General features: G+C 39.2%; 1 protein-coding gene across 1 annotated transcript in view; it reads right to left on the bottom strand.

Annotated features, from left to right (window-relative positions):
- Positions 1–16,532, bottom strand: part of CAPRIN1 (cell cycle associated protein 1) — a 35,890-nt gene extending 19,358 nt beyond the window's left edge. The window contains exons 1-5 of the mRNA XM_024752571.1: positions 16,421–16,532; positions 5,007–5,069; positions 4,807–4,893; positions 2,284–2,522; positions 2,112–2,194 (exon numbers count right to left, since the gene is read on the bottom strand). Coding sequence (XP_024608339.1) covers positions 2,112–2,194; positions 2,284–2,522; positions 4,807–4,893; positions 5,007–5,069; positions 16,421–16,477 — 529 coding nt within the window. The 5' untranslated portion in view covers positions 16,478–16,532. The remainder of the gene's footprint in view (positions 1–2,111; positions 2,195–2,283; positions 2,523–4,806; positions 4,894–5,006; positions 5,070–16,420) is intronic.
- Positions 16,533–25,758: the final 9,226 nt, after the last annotated feature.

The following is a 25,758-nucleotide window of genomic DNA, read 5'->3' as shown; positions in this document are numbered from 1 at the left end:
TCACACATATAATATATATGTTTATTTATTTATTTGGCTGTGTCAGGTCTTAGTTGCAGCACACAGGATCTTCGTTGCGGCATGCAGGATCTTTTACTCTTCTCTAGTTGTGGCACGCAGGCTTCTCTCTAGTTGTGGCACATGGGATCAGCTGCCCAGCAGCATGTGGGATCTTAGTTCCCCGACCAGGGACCAAACTCGTGTCCCCTGCATTGGAAGGCGGATTCTTAACCACTGGACCACCAGGGAAGTCCCAATAGCTATTAACTTTTGAATGCTGAACACTTCACATGTTTTCCTTCCCCTGCTTCAGAATCTCCTGCCTCAGAACTATTTTTTAAAAACTTATGAAAACTGAATGCACATAAAAACACTAATATGAGTAAATTATCTTTCCATTAACTATAAAGATGTTACATTCCTCAAATGCAGGAATGAGGCCAGGTAGAAAATAACACCAAAACAAGCTACGGCTTAGACTTTTAACCCTTGTTACTCCTCAACAGTGCTCATGAAAATTTTATCAGGCTTGACCTAAAGCTACTTTTTGAAGCTAACAAGTTTATACACATGTCAACTGCTTTCTAATCAAACTTCAAGTGGGGAATTCAGTACATATTTGTAGCAGAACTAAAATCAAGAAGCCAAAAAGTTTTTTTTTAACGAAGAAATACAGACAACACAAGTTAACAAACCAAGAAAATGATTTCTTACGTGAAAAGACACAAAAGCATTGGTTCCTCATATTTGATTTACCCATCTCCTTAAAGCAAATACACTCCAAATTACATCATACAGTTTTGCCAAAAAAAGTATAAGCTCTTTTCAACCAAATAGCTAAAAACAGGGTATAAACAGATACTTTTGCCTTAATATGTTCAAAAATCTACTTCCCTAAATCGACATTAAAAATAGCTAAGAATCTATTCCCTGACTAAGGGATTAAAATCTAAAATTCCTAATTTACTGAGGTAGTGTAACTTAAAAATATCCTTTAAAAAAAAAAAAAATCAACAGGGCTTCCCTGGTGGCGCACTGGTGAGAGTCCACCTGCCAATGCAGGGGACACGGGTTCGTGCCCCGGTTCGGGAGGATCCCACATGCCGCGGAGCGGCTGGGCCCATGAGCCATGGCCGCTGGGCCTGCGCGTCCGAAGCCTGTGCTCCGCAATGGGAGAGGCCACAGCAGTGAGAGGCCCGCGTACCGGAAAAAAAAAAAAAAAATCATACAACTGCATATTTACAATTAAGGAGTTCACATATAGAATACTGGCCTAGATATTAGCTTTTTAAAAAACATAGAAAAAAATGAATGTCCCAAATTGGCAGAAGTTCAAGAAAAACTAAAGATAGACTAAGGCTATGACCATGAGTAGAATGTACAGGGTGCAGTAAATGTTTTTCACAAAATTTCATCTGTAAGGAAAAACCAGTCCCCATCTAGTACCAAAAACAATGAAAGTCAATTTGGTATTAATCTGTCCACCTCAAGCAAAATAAGTTATGAACAAAACCATGTTAATTTAGGACTCCCATCTTTATAGATTTTTGATTGGTTGATGCTGGTGTTTTGACTTACACACAAAAAAATTGCAAAAAATAAACAAATAAAAAGATACAAAACCAAAAAGTAAACAGTGGATTAACATTATTTACACAGTTCTAAAATTTCTTTAATATTTATTTTTATTTTATTTTATTGTGGAAAGAACCCTTAGCATGAGATCTACCTTTTAACAAATTTTTTTTCAACAAAATTTAAGTGTACCATATATTATTGTTGACTACAGGTGCAATGTTGTACAGCAGACCTCTAGAATTTATTCATCTTGTTGAATTTGACTTTTTTTTTTAAATATCTTTATTGGAGTATAATTGCTTTACAATGTTGTGTTAGTTTCTGCTGTATAACAAAGTGTATCAGCTATATATCCCCATATCCCCTCCCTCTTGCCTCTTTCTCCCACCCTCCCTTATCCCACCCCTCTAGGTGGTCACCAAGCATGGAGCTGATCTCCCTGTGCTATGCAGCTGCTTCCCATTAGGTATCTATCTTACATTAAATTTTAAAGATTCTTAGTCACAAAATCAAAAGTTGTCAGTGATACTCACAGGTTGTTCCACATACAGGTTTTTCCTTCCCTTCCAGCAAGTCCCACAGGTGAATGGAGGCATGTTCATACTGCTCATTCAACCTTGTAATAATAAAATAGCTAGTTAATTACCTTTCGGTTGTCTACTCAACACAACATTTAGAAATTTCTATTATCAAATACCACTATACCTCAAGCTCATGTCCCGTTCAGGGTCTGCTAATTTGTAGAACTCATCCAGCAACGACAATTCCTCTTCTGACAATATTGGCACTCCATTCAAACCTTGCTTGAGGTCAGTTCTCACTTCATCATCTCCCAATTTGTCCAAAACATACTGCAGCTCAAGGACAGTTTTTAAACGTTTCTGTTCAGCTTCTTCTCTCATAAGCTGCTCCCGACGTGCTGTCTTCTTTATTGTTTTCTGAATCTGCATAAGAATATAAACAGACGTAGAAATAAGTTTTACGAAACTCCTTTACATCAATTTCAGGTCCAATGTAAATAAGACATATTTCATTCACTGAGTTAAATGAGACCCTGATATACAAAAGAATGACTCCCAACTTAAAAACAGTTTAATAAGTAATCTGTTTTAAGTAGCTGCTGGAAATTCAAAATACATCTTTTCCTAGAAGGTATTACACTATGGAAATGGTATCAATGAAACAATATATTGGGGATTTGCTTCAAAATAATCTAGCAGGCAGGGAGCAAGGGAGTAGGTGTATAGATGAAATATAATTGCCCATGAAATCATGGTAACTGTAAAAGCTAGGTATAGGTAAATGTGAGCTCATTATAGTCTTTTCTTTAGTTTTTAAATTTCCCATAATAAAAAGTATAAAAACTAAAAATTTTAATTAAGGTTCTGAGACAATTAAAAAAGAAACCCAAGCAACAGCCACAATAAAAAAAAAATCTTATCTATGTCTACCTCTATGAAAAAATGGTTCAAAATACTAATTTCAATTGCCTACTATTGACTCACAGGAAGATGTCAAACCTACTACTCATCCCAACAATCCACCACTTCCATTCTAGGAAGAAAGGCAGGAATGAGAAAATAAGTCAAGAAAGCAAAAGTAAGATAATAAAGAAAGCCACTTTGGATAAAACGAGGAGTTCAAGTAGGGAAGACTATGAAGACTTGAAAAGGTAGGCTGGAACTAGGTTAAAGAAGCTCTTGAACCAAAACAAAAAAAGTGTTTTAATAGCTGTGGAAAGTGCAACAAAGGATCAGAGTTAAATAAAAGGACTGCCAATGAAGTTAAAGGCCCAGTGAAAAGTTCCTGAAAACACCAGTGTTAAAAAAAGAAGCAAAGGAGGATACAAGTATTTTCATTTACACAGTGACAGTAGCTTCAAAAATAGATTCTATATTAAATTGTATATAGCAATTCTACTTCTGTGACCCATATTTTTTTTTTTAAATCAGAAACAAGAAATTGGACTGGGTTCATCAAGCCTGAGGCTCTGATCTAAGCCAAGTGGAACAAATCCCTACTTGGGTGTAAATTAAATTTCCCTTACTCTGTTTTGAGGGGTATCAATATTTTCCACCTTTAATCAAATTTAATAAGTAACAATAATATTAAGTGCATGAAATAGTTATACGTCAAATACTGTTATAAGCACAACCCCATAATGAGGCACTATTACTGCCCCTCCCCTCTCCCTTTTTCTCCCATCCTTTCCTTTCTATCCTACTGGCTCTGTTTCTCTGGAAAACCCTGACTGATACGGGTATAGACTCTTTCAAAGTCATACAGCTATTAAGTAAAAGTGGCAGAATCGGGATTCAAATCAGGCAGTTTGGTTCCAGTCAGAACTCTTCATCTCTGTACTGCATTGTCTCTCATCACATAATAAACTGTTTTGTTTATTCATTTCACCAAATCAGAGACAACTTTAAATTTCAACGTTGTTATAAGCCTTTCTCCAAATAAGCTAACACTAATTCAGAAGGATATCAATTTTCTGGTCTCAACTTTCAACAAATTATTTGACTTTGCTCATATTTAATTTTATCCTGTTCCCAAAGGCTTCTGTCACATCAAAAGATGTTTGGGGAAAAACACACCACTTTGTTGGATCAAGAGTTGATACAAGTGCAATATATTAGTCGGCCACATCCCTTAAGATCTCTATGGAGAAAGTAGTTACCCATTATATCAACAGGTTTCTTTATTTTCTGATAGTTAATGGGATTGTAACATAGTCATGAGGCATAAAAGAATACATGGAAGATAAATGTCTATCACGTTTATACAGTTATCTCTCCGTAGCCAAGGGGAATCGATTCCAGGACCACCCCCCCCACCCCACCCCCCCCCCCGTGGATACCAAACTCCATGGATGTTCCAAGTCCCTTACAGTCCACACTCTGTATCTGCAGATTCAACCAACCTAGGATTTCGATCCTTGGATGAAGATCCCATATATACAGAAGGCTGTTATATTTGCATAAATAATTTTTTAAACCAACGATACATGTCTGTCATATATGAAACTCAGTCCTTTTAAAAGACATCTTTCAGGTGTTACACTAAACTTTACAGAATTGGAAAGCATCTTAGATATAACTGGATCCAATCCTCTCCCCCTTGCAGAGAGCTTATCAACAGTAATGCAAGAATTAAAACTCGAAGAGACAAAATTTTCTGCCCTCCACATTTTTAATATTTCATAAACATATGCTATTTTTTACTTACATCTTGGCTTAATGCCATGAAACTCCTCTGTAGTTCTTTTGCAAACTCCAAGTTATTTGTGACTTCCTGGTACTTAGATACAGCATCCTAAAATAACAAAGAAAGAACCCGACTTTACTGGAAACACAAAGAAACACAAAATTAATTTTCCTATTAAAATTAATGAGCATAAAATCTTAATAAAAATATAACATCTTTACCAGCTGATCTTGATTAAGCCTTTCCCCTTTGTTCATTCGTTCCTGATAATCATCAAGCTTGCCCTATATTAAAAGAAAAAAAATTATATTCCATACTGAAAGTATATACCAGCTTAACCATGCTAAAATAACAAACCCACATAATTCTCTAAGTTTGTCTCAAATCTTGCCATAAATATACTTTTTAGATATAATACAGTTTAAGTCAGTATATAAAATAGCTTTGTGAGTTAAAAAATGAATTTAAATACCCCAGCCATGCTGAATGATACCAAATACTGTTATTATAAGCCAATGAAAAAAACACTGCTTATTTTTTAGGTTTCTCAAAAGATATGCATCAGATGGCCCAGGCATATAATACTCATCCACATAAGTGAGGGCCACAATTTGGTGAAAATCCCAGTTACACCTAAGTGAGCATATCAGACATTTTACTAAGTGTTAAATTTTTGTCCCTCCCTCCCCCTGCCAAAGAATTCATGTAAGTGATATAAAAGAGTTTATTTTTCCTGAATAAACACACATGCATATTGTCTTTGATATGCCTCATTCATTTCCCTTGAACTGAAATAATTTCAAGCTATCATATCACCTACAGGCACAGTATACTAGTCAACAGCTTTTCTTTTGTTATTTTCTCACAGATGTAATTAATGTGCAAGGGGGGAAAGAAGTTAAGCCTCTGGTTCAAGATCATCTCCCTCCCCCTCCCACCCCTAAGTTGAAAACTTTGGAGGTTTCCTAGGCTACTACTATTAGATAAGCACCCCCTGCCCACCCCCCTGCGGAGATACTTGAATAAGGGACTTCCCTGGTGGTCCAGTGGTTAAGACTCCATGCTCCCAATGCAGGGGCCCGGGGTGCCATCCTTGGTAAGGGACCTAGATCCTGCACACAACAACAAAGATCTCACATGCCACAACTAAGAACCAGCGCAGCCAAATAAATAAATAAATATTTTTTTTAAAAATAAAATAAAATAAAATATTAAATAATCACAATAAATTACAAACATATATAATACTTTACCCTTAGCAATAATAAAATAATGAAGAAACCAAATACAAAGTAAGGGTCTGATAAAATTCAGAGGCACAGAAACAAGTTTAAAAGCAATGCTAGAAAGGTGTTTTAGGTCAAATGATCCATTTTCTTTATGGCAGAAAAGACAGTAGTCAACTTTTATAGCCATTCTACCCTAATGAAACAGCCTATCACAATTCCTTAGTTATACGGAAGGTAAATAAAATCAATACAATCATTAAAACATTAAAGGATGATGAAACTATCCAATTTTATTTAGGTGAACTATTTACACAATCAACAAGCTTCCAACTAAACACATATAAAATTCAAGTCTACCAGATGAAAATCAAGATTTTTACACTGATATGACAGGCCTAACCCCATGTGCAAAAGATAAGCTCAACTGCCTCAAACACTCTGAGGATGGAACAAAGACAGTTCATTCTTTTAAAAGGGTAGGCTAATTTTTCTTTAAGAAATAAAAAACAAGTTAAGATTTGCTTTTAATTATGATTTAGGATGTAATAACAGCGTTATAATCTGCATGCCACTATTTAGAAATATACAAATAGAAGATATGCAGACAGAAGGGGGGCCTGAAATTTAGTGTCAGTACACAGTTAAAATTCTAGCAACCAGGTAAAAGAAAAACTACTATTAGCTTATACCTTGCATTTATTATCTTCCCTTTTTATGGTATTATACATTTTTCAAGGAAACTGTTGCTAGATCAGGACATTAATACACAGTGAATGTCCTACATATCCCACAAGGGATAGTTTTTTGTTTTTTGTTTTTTTTTTTTTTGCAGTACGCGGGCCTCTCACTGTTGTGGCCTCTCCCGTTGCGGAGCACAGGCTCCGGATGCGCAGGCCTGGCGACAGTGGCTCACGTGGGATCCTCCCGGACCGGGGCACGAACCCGCGTCCCCTGCATCGGCAGGCGAACTCTCAACCACTGTGCCACCAGAGAAGCCCAAGGGATAGTTTTATATACCTAGATTTTTTTAAAAAAAAATAAATTTGGGCTTCCCTGGTGGCACAGTGGTTGGGAGTCCGCCTGCCGATGCAGGGGACGCGGGTTCGTGCCCCGGTCCGGGAGGATCCCACGTGAGCCACTGTCGCCAGGCCTGCGCATCCGGAGCCTGTGCTCCGTTCTAGAGCGCAGGCTCAGTAGTTGTGGTGCCCAGACTTAGTTACTCTGTGGCATGCGGGATCTTTCCGGACCAGGGCTCAAACCCATGTCCCTCCCCTGCATTGGCAGGCGGATTCTTAACCACTGCGCCACCAGGGAAGCCCTATACCTAGCTTTTATTTTGTCATTTAATGTCTCGAGAACTTAAAACTCCTGAAAAATGCCTATATATGTATATATATATATATATATACATACACACACACACACACACACACACACATACGTATGAAAAACAAAGATTTTTTTAAATGTTAAGAATGGTACCTGAGTGGTACAATTATAGGTGGAATCTTTTTCCTTTTTTTGTACACTTAGATATTCTGCAATAGACATATAATAAAAAATTAAAATCTTGCGCTATATAAAAGATGTTAAGATTGTTAGATTTCAGGATACTGTTAGGACCTTCACCTATAACAATCCATGAGTATGAATCTATATTATCCTAGGACAAGATATCCTATAGCAGAAAAGCTCCAATTTTCTACACAATAGGAAATTTACTATTCATCTAACCCAGAGATATACGGCAGATTACATTTTCTAAAGATGGCTCCCACATACTGTTCTACAATGTGACCGTGGCACTTCCCCATTAAGAACTAATCCAATTCCTCTGCCATTTTATTGAGTGGACGCCAACCAACAGTGTACAGTGGAAGTAATCCCGTATGACTTCCAGGGCTGAGTCATTAACAGCACTGCATCTCTGCCCTGTTTGCTGGTCACTAAAACCAATCATGTTTGGAACCCCGAGCCATCACACAAGAAGTTCAATAACCCCGAGGCTGCCATGCTATGAGGAAGCTAAGCCATGAAGACAGGTCTCATATAAGAATTCTGGTCAGCAATCCTAGTGTTAAGTCATCCTAGCCCAGGCATCAGACATGTGAGTAAACAAGGCTGAGTCTTCCCAGCTGAGGCCCCAGGCATCATAGAGCAGGTCAAACCCGCTGCATGCCCTGTCTGAATCCCTGACAGGCATCTTCTGTGCTCATGATGCGATGAGGTAAGTGTTGGAGTAATCTGTCACACAGCAATAACTGGAAGGTTAAGAGGTAAATAAACAGAGAAAGCAGCTACTTTGTGAAACTCAGCTTCATAGTACACATCTTCATGGAATACTGTCATCAAGAAAGGATGCAAAAAGACCTCTGTGCAGCCAAAATAAAGATCTATGCATTAAATACAAGTAGAAAAATTGTTCATTTGGGGTTAAAATTGGTAGTATGAACTTAGTCACTACATAAATAAGGACTTGGTTGTCAAACTGACAGATCCAGCATTAACCACAACAAAAACAGAGAGGCAAAGACAGGAGTAAAGGACTCCAGACAAACACAGCTTTTTTTCTTCCCTAAGCTAGAACATGGTTCCTAACTTATGAAGTGGTAAAGACAAATTTGTTAACTACTCATATCATCCACATAAAATGAATATTAAGGTTTTTTTTTTCCAGGAGAATGTAGTCGTTTTTCTAGCATCAGATATCTTAATCAGAAAGCCTACCACAATATTGATATAACTGAAACCTGCCCTCTTAGATTCTATCTTGAAATATCTATACTGAAAATTCAATTTAGGGTTCCTTTTTCAACTACTGAGCAGCCTGAATGTATTAAAAATTCATTTATAGCACCACGTATGAGCAAGATAAAAAATCAGGCCATTTTCCAGACTAATCAGAGTCTCTAAAGCAGAACCATGGGATAGCAGTGGGACAGACATTACCCAGTAAATGTCAAAAGACTATATAGTCATGTAGTACTAAGAAATAATTGTCCCAACAAGTGCTGTCCAGTCCTACTCTCCTGTTTCTTTGTTGCCTATAATAGTTGACAGTGTTTGTTATGTGACAGACCACATTCAAATTTAAAGTATCAGGGAGGCACTATTATCAATCACATTTCATCTAAATGGAAACTGAAAGAAAGGGCAATTAAATAACTTGCCTAAGGTCATGTATCCCAGAAAAATTATGTGTGCCTCAACACTTGCCCACTCTGTACTCCAGCCACCACTACATTTCATTTCTGCCCTCCTGCTGCTGTTTTCCTCCTTTTCCTTCTCCAGAATCACAGTACACCCAGATCCTCCATTCTTCCCAAAGATTTTTTCATCACCACCAAAGTTACTTTATTGAAATGTTTTTTAAAAATTCACTACAGTGCCATGAGGGTGCCAGAAGATAAATATCCAAAATAGCTGTTCTCCAGAGACTTCCTGCCTGTGATAACCAAGAAATTACACAGATGAATAATTTTTAAAATATTTTTAAATTGAACAGTTCAAAAGAAATGGCAAAAGAGATGACAGACTCCAAAAAACCAAAAATTCTTCAACTAGACAACTGTAAACAGTCACAACAAGGAAGATTAGGAGAGACAACACTTTAGCTCCACTATCTGGGAAACTATGTAACTTTTGTTCTCAATTAAGGGGATCTCCAAACTGAGGCAGAATACTTAAAAATGAAGTCTAAAATAACAAAAGTGGTAAGAACGCCTAGCTATATCTTAAATTATTTTACGTCTCCAGGCCAAATAAATCACTTCTGTAGTACTGAAAGAACCTGTAGAACGACGAATGGAAACACAGGAAGACAAAGATTTCTCTTCCTCTCATCTTCCCATAATCTTCAGTGGCCCTTCTACACATTATTTCAACTCCCCAATCCCTACATTCCTGTTCTTCACCTAGAAACATCAGTTCTGACTTTGCCCACACAGTGGTAGGCAGCTGACCCTGCCTCCAATTCACCTTCCACCAATTCAACTGAGACTTAGTTGTTAGTAAAATTCATAGAAGACAGGAAAGGTAGTAAGAATCAAGTTTCTTCAATTTTTAAAGGGAGGTAGAGAGAACATACAGTACAATCCATTGATGATTCATAACAGCTCTCTTCAAATGCTGGAAACCTTCACATGCAGAAGTCTGAGTTGTTACAGAAAACAAAGTAAGTATTAAACAGTGGTGGCAGGGACGTAACTCTAACATCATGAACTTAAAGAGTTGTCCAAAAATGAAATAGACTTTCACTGAAAAATGAGCATTCTACCAGGCCCTAGAAGAATGATTAATGCAGAAGCTCAATGAATACCTGTCAAGACTGCAGGATTCCTGAACACTGAAGAACAGAAAAAGGATGCTAAACTAGATATTATCTAAGGTCCCACTGTAAGATAATTTTTCAGGCAGATAACTAACCAGGAGTTTAATTTGACAAGATTTTTGTCCAACTGAAAAGACAAAAAAAAAAGTTTCTGTAAAAACCTTCATTCCTTGTCTACGGCAGTAAATATGTAGTTAAATCTGAATGAATGGAAGCACCCTAGCAGGAAAATGAAAAAATTTAAAGAGTTTCAGCATCACCTACTTTGAACTATATTCTTATAAAGTCTAAATAAAGCTTGTGCATTTGAAAAACAAATGATCAAAAAAAAAAAAGAAAAGAAAAACAAATGATCATAGATAATCTTAACAAGTGTCTTTTGAATTATTAGTTGCTTTAACCAAACTACGCATTAGGATGAGTTGGTACAACTGGTTTATATACTCTGGTGGGAGTATATAAATGTAGAAAGATGTGAACTGTAATTCATTTAAAATGGAGACCAAAGATTTTTTCCCAATGATTAAAGTATATTTCAGCTATTTCTATGTGTGGATAAGGGTATTAAGGGGAATGCAATGAAATTTCTAATAATTTACAATGATTCAAATACCAACCTATTTACCTACTTATCAACTTTACTCACTTAAAAAAATCCTTCAGGAAAAATCCCATTTCAATAAAAAACAGTGCAAGTAAACAGTACAAAATGTACAAAAAGCATTTTCCCCCTCATGGATTAATCCATTTTAACACGGTTTTACTGATGAAGCTACAAATACTTCTATGTAATGATTTACCCAAACTAGCATATACTGATTTAGCATATGCCCTATGCAAGGCACGGTGTGATGTTAGTAATAGTCTCTGCCCTCCAGGAGCTTACCACCTATTTAGAAAAATACATAAGGTAAGAACATAAGGCAATATAAAAATGTAAAGGAAGTGTACAGACAATGGGTAGCCCAGAAGTTAAAGGAAGCAGACTGCATGGTCAAGAAGCATACCTTCCCCTTTCCCCAGGAAATACCAATTCTGAACTCTGCTCAATAAGGTCTCTTTCATCTATGTTTTTACATTCATGCTCTATCCAACAAAAGCACTGGTATATAGCTAGTGGGAGAAATAAAAAGATGAGAAGTCAAGCACCTTATAATTCCAACTTTGGCTGACATTCTCTTCTGCTACTCCTCTCATTCGTCTCTACTGCATACATACTATTCATTTCCTCCCCCAAAAGAAACCAATTATTAAAAAATATCCAGAAGCTTGCAAGACAAGAATTAAGATGTAAAGGTTGACACACCTCTGATTTCTCTACTGGTGATGCTATCCCCAAATCTTCTGGTCTATAACATACCAAATTTGAGGAGACTGGCAAATGTGCATTTGGGGCTTACCTAAGCACAAAGAGAAACTTCAGAGTTTAAACTTTAAGAGTTCATTTCATTACAACAATAGGGATGTCCCAGTGATACCTGGTACAATGGGACTTCAGCTGTACTGCTAGTTGCTGGAGCCCATTACCTAGGCAGCCTACAAACACAAATTTAACAATGAGACGTTAATAAAAGTCTATCAAAGAAAAAATAAAAAGCTTTTTTCTTTTGCTTTCAGCGTTTTTAAACAGAGGAACTCTTAACATTAAAGTATTTGAAGTAAAAGGCTTTACTTGGTTCTACAGGATCAGCTTAAACATGAAAAATTACACTTACGTTGCAGAGCATTACAAATTCTAATTATCCCTCTAAAACATTACAAGAGACCTTGGAATCCACCCATTTCAACCTGGGTCATTTTACATGAGCATCTCAATTTCCTCTTCTGTAAAATAAATTGGAATAAATTCTCAGATGGCTTTAAGCTCTTAAAATATCTTAGATTCTGTAATAGTATGATAATAAAATTAAGGCCATATTGTTGTAAGTTTAAACTTTTGCGAGTATTTATTGATTTTTTTTGAAGATGAAGTAGTACTAGGCTAATCCTCATCTAGTTCTAAATGTAAACTAAGAAATTAATTACGTAAAATTATGACAAATTGTATGCTTAATCTCTAAGTCACACAAAATGTATTCTGATAGAAATATCTGCCACATGGGAATGACCCTAGAGTAAAGTAATATGGCCAGGTTGAAACAATACATTCTCATTATCATGCTTAGGATTCTACTCTCATTCTAGGAAAAGGTAGTGATGTTATCACATGATGGAATTCACACCTTTTCCTTTCCAAATCCAAATTTTAAACACTTCTCTGTCACACACTCACAGAGCACACCCAGACAGGCAGAGAGTAACAAATTAAGCCTTATACTTTTTTTCCTCTGTGACAAGGTGAATGCAAAATATAGTAATCTTGCCCTCTGCATTGCAGAGGAATAGTTCATGCAACCAATGGAGAAACCAACACATCAGAGATTTTAACTGTCAACAAAAACTTCAGATGTTATCCCCAAGAAAAGATTTTGCTTATAAAACAATTATGAATGCTTTTGTTCAAAATACTTAAAAGAATTCTGTACAACAGCTGCACTGAAAATTCTAAATAGAGGCATACTGCATTGCTCTGGAAAGAAATGTTATCCTTTCTAACACTGACAGCATCCTTTTTCAGAATAATGTTAACTGCAAAGATAGAAAGAGCAAAATGACTTTAGGAAGTATGAAAAACAGTACACTTTGGCTATCACTTCTGGTCACCTATTGGTTACAAAACTGCCAGGCCATTGTGCTAGACAACACTGATTAATCTTTCACCTCCCAAAGTCACTACTGTCTGAACTTAATGTATCTGAAAAGAGTATAACAATTTTAAATGTCATCTATTAAAACGTCCTCTATTCTACATCAAAACTGATTACATCTTACCATATAAATGAGCTCTCTCTTGAGTTAAAATTAAGACCTGGTTTCAAAATATCATCTTGCATAGCCTAGGGCCCAGTTCTATGCCAAGAAACTGATGAAGAAAACTAGGCAATCACTCAATTCATTATTATTTGTCCTTTAATCAGGTGAAAGATTGGTGAATGGAGTTTTACACTTGACTTTTTATTACAGCTGCATTTCTTCTCTATGCTAAACACTCATGAAGTCTTTATAAGCCCAAATTTCAAAAAACCACCAGGCCATTTAGTTGCATTACATAATAGGATCATATTTCATCAAAGCTAAGCATGCATTCTCACTGGACAGATGCTTAGCCTTCCTCTAATGGCTCAACTTACTAAAAAATTAACAAATAACTTTGTTTTTTCAATGAAGTGCAATAAAATTATTCCAACTCCCTATGTCTCGTTGTGATGTTACTTATCAAGCAATAATTTTTATTAGAATACTTGATTTTAGAATCCCGGAAAAAGGCATTTTGTCCAGAAGGCTCCTATGAAAAGGTCAAAACTAAAATACTACTCAAATATAACTTGCTTAAGGAACTGAAGTAAAAAGGAATCCTGTTATAAATAGTCTCTTCCTTTACTCCACAAGCATTTCTAAAAAGGTTCAAAACTACTTTGTAAAATAAATCCTAATTTAGGTGTGTTAGAAATGCTCACTGTTAAAAAATGAAGCACAGTTAAATCCTTTCATACAGTAACTCATCTAGATATAGAAAAAATTCCATTTAAACTAGGAACTAGATGTGCTTAGAGGAAAACCCAAATGCCTTGAGTTTCTCAAAAAGTAAAACCTACAGTTTTAATAGTAATTAAGTCACAACATCAGTACTGTCAACTCAACTAGTTAACATGTGGCTCAGTCTATTAGTTACCAAAACGCCTCACTTAACTGTAATTTGACATTTCTGCTATCTAGCAACCAAACACTGAGAAGACAGAAGATATGAAATTCATTTCTTACTTTGTGTAGTACATTAAATCTCCATCACTACGAGGGAATTTTTCAGTATTTACTAGCCTAGTCCATAATCTCTGCAATAATAATTACATTACTTTCTCCTCTATAATTGGGGGGAGGGGTAGGCAATATACAGTAATACAAACCTATACATGTGAATGACCTGTCATGGTTCAGGGCCTCACAGGGCTTATGAAACTAGATTTCTAATTTTTTTCAGATACATACTAGAATCTAACAGCCACCTCACAACTAAGGTACCTGCTAGTCAGTGCTTGATTTTTATTATAAACATCTTACAAGAATCATTTTTCAGCCATTAAAATATAAATATCTATATTAAGATGTCCACACTTAAAATATTACATCATTAATATTTATCTTCTGATTCCCACCCTAGAAGAAAACAGATTTCTTAGGAATTCTGAAAACAAAAACCATTCAAGCAACAACCAGATTGAGAGGATTATTTGCTGCATTAAGATGTTTTTAAAAGGTACCTAAGTCTCAATTTCAAATACAGATTACAAAAACTAAATCAGATGGCAGACTCAGAAGACACTGGTCTTGGGTGTGCTTTTCCTATTACATATTTGAACGCAGCTCCTTAACAATTAAAATGCTTTTGTTGCTTTGTTAATACTGATAAATCTACTATTTAAATCATTTATAATAAACCACACAAAAGACAGAATTTTAAAACTCTAAAAATGTTTTAAAACTCCCCCCAAAATGTAAAATGAATCATTAAACACGCAATTAAAATAATTAAGGCCTAAATATCACCAGTGTTCTTCAAGTTATTTCCCAGAGCCCAAATTTTAGCCAAGTAGTTACGATCTCAACATCTTAAGTAACACTATTAGGTGTCTGGCTAATTAAACATTTTAAAATGACTTCTTCAAAATTCAAGATGCTGTAATAAATGTTTTACTAGAGGCAGGCAAGCAGAACCTATTAAATGAAAGTTATTTTCTTAAGGTAAAATGCAAAAGTTTGCCTAATAGTCACAGATGTAATTACCCCATTTTTGTACTACTGATTCGTTTTCCCTTTCCACCTCCAACCTTACTGAAGGTTGAATTATCCACACACACACACACACACACACACACACGTGTCCCTCTAAACTGAGCTGGCACAGTCCTGCGCTGAAAGCATAAAACAAAAGGCCAACTTGAAGACAAACCTCACTGTGTGACCTAGACTGGCTGAACACTGAATCCAAAAAATTGTGGGTGTGGCTCGATTTTTCTTTTTGGTGGGGGATTGAGGGAGGCCAGTTGGGGCGGCTGCCTGGTCTCTGCCCTCCCCCTCTGCTTTCGCTTTGTGCTCACAATGCAGCTCCTGTAAAGCTCTTCCCTCTCCCCGCAGCCGCCGCCATGTTAGACGCGCTCTCCATGTGCCCAGAGACCCAGCGAGCCCCTCCGTCTAACGGACCCACCCCTCCCTCCCCCGAGTCCCGATCGGTACAGTCTCCCTCCCATCCCTCTTTATAGTGTCCCAGAGGGACAAAAAGCCGCTGCAAAAAATCTTCCCGGGATCGAGTGGAGCGTGAGGCTCGCGGGGGCACCCAGACAATTGAAACAAAGAAGGCAACGTTAAGGGCGCCCGTCAGATGAGGGCGGGAGTTACAAATCGAAGACCTCCTCTAGAACGGCCGGATGGAGAAGCCATCCTCCGTCCACTTTCCTCCCAACGGAGAAGAGGCGCCACGGCGCAGGCCTCAAGTACCTGGTAACGGAGCGGACAAGCCCCAAGGATACAGGACGCAGGCCGCCCCAACTCCACGAGGCGGTCGGGTGGACCCTGAACGCCCCCCACCCCGGGACCCTCTTCATTTTCCCCCGCTGACCCCCCTCGAAGAAATGGGGCCTCGGCCACGGAGAGAGGGGCATCCACCGCACAGTTACGCCCGGCGACGGCACAGGCCTCCACCCTCACACAACCCAGTCCCAAAGACCAAGGGCCCGGCCCCCAGCACGAGGAGAGTCATTAAGAGACCTGGGGGCCAGCGCCGCGTCCTGGTCAGGGTCAGGTGACAAGCACCTCCCCGCGGAGCCCGCTCTCTGCGCACGAAGCTCCGGTTTACTGGGGAGGCCGGGCTTGGGGGCTGGGGGCCGGGTGGAGGGGAAGCGTCCGAGACGGGGAGAGTGAAGGCTGCGGTAGTCGGGGTCGGAGCATCAAACCCCCCCCCTTCCCCGCCAACTCGTGGCACCTTTTTCTTCTCCAGGTTCCGAAGTTTCTTGTCGATCACCCCGAGAATCTGCTTCATGGCCTCGGTCTGGACAGCGCCGGTGCCGGTCGTGGGGTGTTGAGAAGCCGGCGCGGCGGCCTGGAGCGAGCCCCTCGCGAAGATCCAGCCGATCCGGAGGTAAAGGACACTCCGGGCAGCGGCCCGTTTCCCCTTCAGCGCCTTGGTCCAGGGTGGCGCTCACCGTTGCAAGTGAGGGGTGCGTGAGGGTGGGTGGTGCAGTCCCACCTTCTAGAATGCCTTCTGTATGCAGAGCATGCAAACTCCCACACCCCGAAAGGTCTGAAGACAAGTTGCCACTTCCCCCACAAAACAATCACCTGGTAACCTAGGAGGTCTCTGTAGAACGCGTTTGAAATGAGCAAGATGGATTTTATTTTTTAAGTCTTAAAACTCTGGACTCATGTGAAAAATAATATTCAGCTCCCTTAAGATGACATGTACTCAACAGGCCTGAGTATTACGAATCAGACTTTTTTCCTTTTGTTTTAGATTTACCTAAAACTTAAGAATGTTAAATGAAACCGAGACATCTTATTTTATTTTTCTCCAAGAGAATTATTACAGCCTTGTAATAAGGCTGTGGACGGTGAACAAAAAAGAGGCCAAGTGCTGGAAGAAAATGTATTAAAAGGAATATAATCAGTCAAGTGCTGGAAGAAAATGTATTAAAAGGAATATAATCAGTGGGAAAGTCAGCAACATAATGTTGTATGACAACAGTAAATGACCAATTTATAATTTAAATTTCCTGAAAAGGGGATTTAGAAAAGGATTCTACCAAACCACTGTTCCCTGGGAATAAAATGAGTAATACTGGTTAGCACAGTGTATCCTGAGGGAGCCTAGAAAAATAGCAGCAGCCTGCAGCCTCAAGATATTCCAGTTAACTGCAGTCTGTTATCTATTCATTCAAATATTCATAGAGTACCTAACTATGTCTTAGGAACTCTGTAATGCTAGGGACTGTGAAAAAAACAAAAAATTCTATATTTATGGAGCTTACATTGTAAGTGGGGAGAAAAGTAAATAGTGGAGAGGTAGAGAAAAAAAATAGGGTGGTCAGGAAGAGCCTTACTGAGTGACATTTGAGCCAACACTGAAGGAAGTGAGGAAGAAGGTCACGCACTTATCTTGGAGGAAGAATTTTCCAGGTGGAGGGAAAACCAAGTGCCCAGGATCTGAGATGGGAGTGTGCTTGGTGGGTTCAGGGGACAGCAAGGAGGCCACAGTGGCTAGAGCAGAGTAGGAGATGAGGTCAAAGACAAAAGAGGGCCAGTCAGGTAAAACCTGATAGGCCATTGTAAGGACTTTGGCTTTTACTGAGTGAAATGGGGAGTCACTGCGTGCATAGTCTTAAGCAGAGGAGTAACATGATCAACCTGTGTCTTAAACCCTCTTGCTGCTATGTAAAGAATTTACAGTAAGTGTGTATTAGAAGTGAGAGGGAGGGTGGAGCAAGCGCAGAAGCTGGGAGCCCAATTAGGAGGCTGGTAAAATAATCCAGCCCAGAGATGGTGGTGGCCAAGGTCAAAGTGTTACAGTAAAGGTGGTGACAAGTGGTTGGATGCTTTATAGTTATGATAGTAGAACCAAAAGGATTTGCTAACCAGTTAGGTGTGAGTGAAGTCAAAGTGGACCTGAGGTTATTCAAGACTTAAGCACGTGAACTGTGCTTGGCACTAAGCTAAACACTATGCTAAGCCTAGGGCTAAAAAGGGAGATTAGAATCCTTCAGCTCCTAGCAGCAATTAGTGTACTCAGCCTGACCACTAATAACTATCAAAATCTCAGCCCTCAGGGCTTACCCGGTGGCGCAGTGGTTAAGAATCCGCCTGCCAATGCAGGGAACACGGGTTCGATCCCTGGTCCAGGAAGATCCCACATGCCGCGGAACAACTAGGCTCACGTGCCACAACTACTGAGCCTGCGTGCCACAACTGCTGAAGCCCGTGCGCGCCTAGTGGCCGTGCTCCGCAACAAAAGCCACCGCAATGCGAAGCTCGCGCACCGCAACCAAGGGTAGCCCCTGCTTGCTGCAACTAGAAAAAGCCTGAGGACAGTGATGAAGACCAAAATAGCCAAAAATAAATAAATAAATTTTAAAAAATCTCAGGCCCCACCTCAAATCTACTGAGGTAAATCTGCATTTTAAGCTCCTCAGCCAATTTGTATGCCTGGTGAAGTTTGGGGGGGGAAAAAAGTTGCTGCTTTATTAGAACTTGATCGCTGTCTTTAAGATCAGACACGAACTACACTACCAGACAAATTCTTCCCAAACCTATAGAATCAAATATTCTGAGGGTAAAACCCAGCAATCTGTGCCCTCTGGGTGATTCTGATTCCTGCTAAAATATGAGAACCAATGACTTGCCGACCTTTGGTGATTCAGGTTTGAGCTGAAGAGGCCTTGTGATTAGGTGTTAAGAAGGAAAGGCCTTTTCTGCCTTTCTTTCACACATTATGAAATAGTAGTTACTGAAACAAAGATTCTGGCCAGTTAAATTAGGCTTGAAGAAAAGAGAAAGTGCATTGTTGAGAGGAAGCAGGATAGATGACAACACAGATGATGAAGACTCATTTGGGGGTTCATCTCACAGCTGACAGTATATCAAGATAGGCTAGGTTATGCTGCAGTAACAATCCTGAAACCTCTGTGACTTAAAATAGGGATCTGCAAAATATAGTCCCTGGGCCAAGTGGCCCTCTGTCTGCTTTTGTAAATAGTTTGGGGATGGGGGAGATACAGCTACATCCATTCATGTACATATTTTTTCATGGCCGATTTCATGCCACAGGACAGCAAAGTTGAATAGTAGTGATAGAGACATTATGATGGGCAAAACCTAAAATACTATCTCACCCTTTACAGAAGAAGTTTGCCAATCCCTGGCTTAAAACAAATGATACACATCCATCATGTTTCAGCAGAGGGCTCTGCTCACAGCACTCACTCAGATTCGGGCTGATGGAAAAACCATATCTCAAGTGTTGCTGATTACTATGCCACGAGAAAAAAGAACTCGAGGGTTTCTCAAGTAGTCAATTAAATACTCGAGACAGGTAAACTTGTGTCTTGTGTGCTCGCACCTTATTAGCCAGGAAGAGTCACATGACCCCATCCAACCAAGAGATACTATCCTATCAGATGCCTGGAAGGGAACCAGGTGAACCAGAAATACTTGGTGGACGTACATAGCTGTTGTGCTCTCACTTCCTACAATATGTTATCCCAATCCCATGTCCTTGGTTTTCTGACATTCTTGTAGTTGTTTATTCAGGTCAACAGGTCCAGGAAAACAACAAATTTAAGGCAAAGCAGTGTCTTTAACTTCTGCCCAGCCCTGTGCCATGGTCCCAGCAAACCAAATTTGTCTATTTCCCATCTGACAAAAAGGCAACTAGAGCTATGTTTATGTGAATTTTTAATACTTTCTCTTTTTGCCTTTTTTTCCCACTACAAAGCCACGTGGTACTTGGGGTCACTGTATCACTGAAGAAATAGGAAAATTAAAGGGTTTTCCCAGCAAACCAGTGGGAGAGCAGAATATGTAAGTGGAAAACACTTTCTCCAAAAACCTTGGTATTAAAGTTATACCCAATATATTGATATTTTAATAACACCAATCTCCCAAGTTGACATTCACTTGTTTGGAGGTATTTATAAATTGTCACAACTTGAGGAGGAGGTGCTACTGACATCTAGTGGGTGGAAGCCAAGGATGCTTCTAAACATCCTGCAATGCATAGGACAACACAGAATTATTAAGGCCAAAATGCCAATAATGCTGAGGTTGGGCAACTCTGTTTTATGAGACCAAAAATATAGTCATTTGTTCCAGCACTTCACAAGTAAAAATACTGAGATGACACTGGCAGAAAAAATAATCCTTAGAAAGTGTGACAGGACGTAACACTGAACTGGGAACAGATAATCATCTTGCATCCTAGCAACTGATGCACAGTCATGGTCTCTTTCAGGCAATATATAGTATATATATTCATTTCATCCACTAATACGTACAGTCCACTTCAAACAATAATCGAAGAAATTTCCTTCAAAGTGACAACTGCCTCACAAACTTTAGAAGGAATAAAACTTTATATATCTCAAAGTTACATACTAGGAGAATATAAGTATATTATAAAGGTACTTTATTCAGGACTGTTTCTACAATTAGTCTATGTATTGTTCAAGAATAACTTTCACATCTAAAAGAACAACTCCCCCTGCATTAATGGTTTACCCTTCAGGTGTTAATAACATTTTTTTTTTTTAATCTTGAGAGTCTAAGAACTTGATTTAAAGATTTCCTAAGCACTAAGCCACTAAATTAAAGACATGAAAAATGTTCCAGAAAGGTGTAGGTCCCGTGTTACTTTTTTTTTTTTAATTGTATAGGTTTTCCAGCGAGTGTCGACTTTGCAAAGGGGAGAGGTCTGCAAGCCCCACCCTGCTTCTCCGGCTTTGTGCAGTGTTTCTCAAAGGAAGTAAGCCCCCACTTTCAGAATCACCTGGGGCACTTGTGAGAAGGAGCATGACCAGACTCCACCCCAGATATCGCATCTACAAACCAGAATCTGAGACCTAGGAATATGTGTTTTAAAAATCAAATTCCTCTTTGCACATTCAAGTTTGTGAATAGAAATGGGGCATTTATTTTCACGAAAAGAAGTGTCATAAATGTTTAAACAAAAATAGCTCTTTTAATGATGGCCTCTTATCTTTCTTCCCAGGAAGTGCTGTGAGGATCTCTTACAAGGGTATTGTTGGCAATCGCCAGACACATTGAAAAGGGCCACACACTCGAGTTGCTATTCAGAAAGGAGCAATCGGATTCCAAGATGGGAGAGAAAATGTTGAGGCTACAGGCTGGGGAAAGAATCCAGAGTGGTGAATGGACGGTTAGGTGACTCAGCAAATCTGTAGCGCCTACTACTGTATATTATACTGAAAAGCTGCTGGCTAAGAAAAAGCACTGTTTAGCGGTGCTAAAACGGAGGCTGTGCCTCAGAATCACCTGGAGGGCTTGTTAACGCCCTGCTCGCGGGTCCCCCCTCCCAGAGCGTCAGACGCCTCGTGCAGATGCGGGACGGGACGATATTTTACATTTCCAGCAAGTCCTCAAGTGATGTTGATGCTGCTGGTCTGGAAACCACGTTTTGAGAAGCACAGGATTAGAGGGATTTATTTTTAACGATTGGAGCAAGGAAAAAAACTAAGGGGAGAAGAAACGTTTAAAAGTAATGATGACAGTAGTATACTAGAATATCATGGTTTATGCTGCTACTTCTTGTTTTGTATTTTCCTCTTCAAGAGGCCAGAAGAGAAAAAATAGGTAAGGATATTGGACAGGCTAGTCAAACTTCATTAAGAGGTTGTTCCAGATGACAGTGAGGGAAGGAACCAGCCACCTTTCCTCTAGGCTCTTCTTATATAAACCAAATGCCCCTCGAAACCCTGTCCTACTGCAAGATCATATTCCTTGGCATTCTTCTGGTTAGAGCTGGTTACGCTTCCCTTCATGAACGCTGGGCTAACATCCACCTAAAGAAGAAAGACACCAGTTCTTTAGGACACCAGGCTGGGTTGATGAGAGAAAAAGGAGAGGTGTTAATGTGACAAGAAATATGTTTTTGCAACATCTTCACAAGGAAAAAAAAATACAAATCATAAACGTAGTTTTAAAAACTTTGGTTTTGGGCTTCCCTGGAGACGCAGTGATTAAAAATCTGCCTGCCAATGCAAGGGACACGGGTTCAAGCCCTTGTCCGGGAAGATCCCGCATGCCGCGGAGCAACTAAGCTCGTGGGCTACAACTACTGAGCCTGCGCTCTAGAGCCCACAAGCCACAAGTACTGAAGCCCACGTGCCTAGAGCCTGTGCTCCGCAACAAGAGAAGCCACCGCAATGAGAAGCCCGTGCAGTGCAACGAAGACCCAACGCAGTCAAAAATAAACAAATTTATTTTAAAAAAAATAAAAACTTTGTTTTTTGGGGACTTCCATGGTGGTCCAGTGGTTAAGACTTCACTTTTCCACTGGAGGAGGTGCCTGTTCAATCCCTGGTCAGGGGAACTAAGATCCCACATGCCACATGGCTAAAAAAAAAAAATCAGTTTTTTTTGAAATTGCAGGAGTAATATATGCTTACTGCAAATAATTCAAATAAGAAGTATGCAAAAAAGTAAAATTTAACACTTTAAAGTGTATAACAGTTTTACTGAGATATAATTTACATACCATAAAATTCACACTTTAAAAGTGTATATAGTTCAGTGGTTTTTAGAGTAGTCACAGAGTAATGCAATCGTCGCCATTATCTAATTTTAGTATATTTTTATCACCCCAAAGATAACATGCACCCATCATCCATCACTCCCCATTTATCCCTTCTTCCAGCCCCTGACTACTACTAATCTAATTTCTGTTTCTATGGATTTGCCTATTCTGGACATTCTATATAGATGGAATGTGTCTCACTTTGTGTCTGTCTCACTTATTTCACTTAGCATAATATTTTCAAGATTCACCCATGTTGTAGCACTCCTTTTTATGGCTGAATAATATTCCATCGTATGTATATATAACAGTTTATCCACTCATCAGCTGATGGACATTTGGCTTATTTCTACTTTTTGGTTATCATGAGCAATGCTGCTGTGAACATTCGTGTACAAGTTTTTAGGTGAACAAATTTTCAATTCTCTAGGTATATACCTAGAGTAGAATTTCTGGGTCTTTTGATAACTCTACCTTATTTTTTAAAAATTTTATCTTTGGCTGCACTGGATCTTTGTTGCTGTGCTTGGGCTTTTCTCTACTTGTGTCAAGTCAGGGCTACTCTTCGTTGTGGTGCATGGGCTTCTCATGGCGCTGGCTTCTCATTGCGGAGCACGGGCTCCAGTCACGTGGGCTTCAGTAGTTGTGGCATGCGGGCTCTAGAGCACAGGCTCAGTAGTTGTGGTGCACGGGCCTAGTTGCTTCACGGCATGTGGGATCTTCCCGGACCAGGGCTCGAACCCGTGTCCCCTGAATTGGCAGGCGGATTCTTAACCACTGCGCCACCAGGGAAGCCCCAGTAACTCAACCTTTAACTTTTTGAGCAGCTGCCAAACTGATTCCCGAAGCAGCTACACTATTTTATATTCCTACCAGCAATATACAAAATTTCCATTTTCTCCACATCCTCACCAACACTTGTTTTTATCCATCTTTTTGATTATGGCCATCCTAGTAAATGTTTCTCAGTGAGAAATGGTATCTCATTGTGGGTTTGATTTGTATCACTGGGTATCTTTAAATAAGGATTAGCTTCTTCCCTGCTTTGGATGGCTTAGATTTCGTCAGAAAGCAGGAGGTATACAACTGTATTTCAAGCTCTCTTTTAACTCTGTGGTCAGAACTGTCACAGCTCTGGTGTATACATTCCTGGTCAATGCTATGAAGTATCTAGCTAGTGAGTCCTTGAGAAAATACCAGAAGAATAATACTGGCAGTAGGTGGACACTCAAACATGTCTGATGATTAGGACTTAAACTTAGGCAATATAGATGGTCACTTACCTAAAAAGCTTGATTTTGGCATTAGGAAGACTTCTTAGCCCCTTATTACTTCTCCAACAGTGTGTTCACTGAAAAAACACTTCCTTAGCACCCTCTGTGTGCCAGGTACTGTCCACGTTGACACACGATGAATGAGACATAATCTCGTGGCCTCAAGGAAAGCAGTATTGAGAAGGGTAGACAGAAATAAAATTCGGTGTAATATACCTCAGGGAGGTACTACTACACTGTCACCAAAGTAGCTAAAATTTGGAAACCGAAATGGATGAGTAATGGTGAAAATATAGAGCAACTGGAACTCTCATACACTATTAATGGGAGTATAAAGTGACCCAACCGCTTTAGAACAGTATTTGGCAGTGTCTCCTAATGCTGAATATTCACACACCCTATAGTGGAGAAATTTCACTTTGGGACATATAATACCTCATAGAAGTGCATATACCTGGTAACTGAAAGACATAGCCAAGAATGTTCAAAATAACTTTGTTCTTAGTAACTAAAAATGGAAACAATTCAAATGTCTATCAGTAGTGAAAAAGGATACATAAGTGGTGTATTCATACAAAGGAATACTATACAGCCCTACAAATCAACAAACCACCATTACTAGAAACAACATGGACGAGTCTAACACCCAGAATGTTGAATCAAAGAAGCTAGATACAAGACTATGAGACTTTTTTAAATGGGCAAACTAATTTATGATAAAAGAAATCAGAACAGTGGTTACGTTTGGGGTTATGTAATGACTGGGATGAAGCACAAGAGAGGCTTTTGGGGTCCTGGCAATGTTCTATTTCTTGATCATAGGGGTAGTTACACAGGTATAATTCACTTTGTAAAAATCATTGAGCTGCTGCACGTTTATGGTTTTCTCGCTTCTGCAGGTATGTTATACTTCAATAAAAATGTCTCCTTAAAATATTTCAGTTTTTTATGAGCAAAAATACGGGCAAACCAGAAGCCTATATAAGAAAAAGAGGTGGCTCACAAATGGGATTGGTTAACTCTTTATGGGAGGGAACCAGGGAAGGCTCTCTGGAGATGTTGCCAGAGCTGGATTTTGAAAGATAAATTTTATAAGCAGACAAAAGTGGGTAAAGGAAAGAGGAAAGGCATTGCAAAGGGAGCAACATGCTCAAAAGCACGTGGAGGCATACAATTATATGGCGTATTTTAGGAATCATAAGCAGTTCTATATTGTTGGAGTGTTAATTGGGGAGGGATGGCAGGGAGAGAGATGCAGACGATAAGATTAGCCAGATAAGCAGTAGCCGGGTTGTGAAAAATCCCTTTCATCCCAGATAAACAACTTGAGCTCAAACTATAGATCTCAGCTTTCCTATGGAAATATATTCCGCTGAAGTTCTGAATAAAATGGGCCATCTCATTGGAAAAATGCACATATAAAATCTGCATATAATCCACAATTCCTCTGATGCCTGTCAATTTGGACTCCTGCTTCATGCATCTCAGAACAGAGGCAGGATCAGATTTATATTTTAGAAAGCTCAGTGAATGCAACATGGAGGTTGGATTGGAAGTTGAGCCAGGGTGACCTGTAGGAACTGATTAGAACAGCAAGAGAACAGATAGGGCTTGAACTAAAACAGTGCCAGAGCTGAATTCTAAGGATATTCATAGGTAGGGTCATCAAGGATTGCTGGCTGATTAGATATGAGGGTTCAGGGAGTGGTAGCTTCTGGAATTCTCCTGTGTTTCCAGCTTGAGTTA

This window comes from Neophocaena asiaeorientalis, unplaced genomic scaffold (assembly GCF_003031525.2).
Source record: "Neophocaena asiaeorientalis asiaeorientalis breed wild unplaced genomic scaffold, Neophocaena_asiaeorientalis_V1.1 scaffold196, whole genome shotgun sequence".
NCBI lineage: Eukaryota > Metazoa > Chordata > Mammalia > Artiodactyla > Phocoenidae > Neophocaena > Neophocaena asiaeorientalis.
Note: the sequence above shows the minus strand (reverse complement) of the source record. Positions and strands in the feature narration are given on the sequence as shown.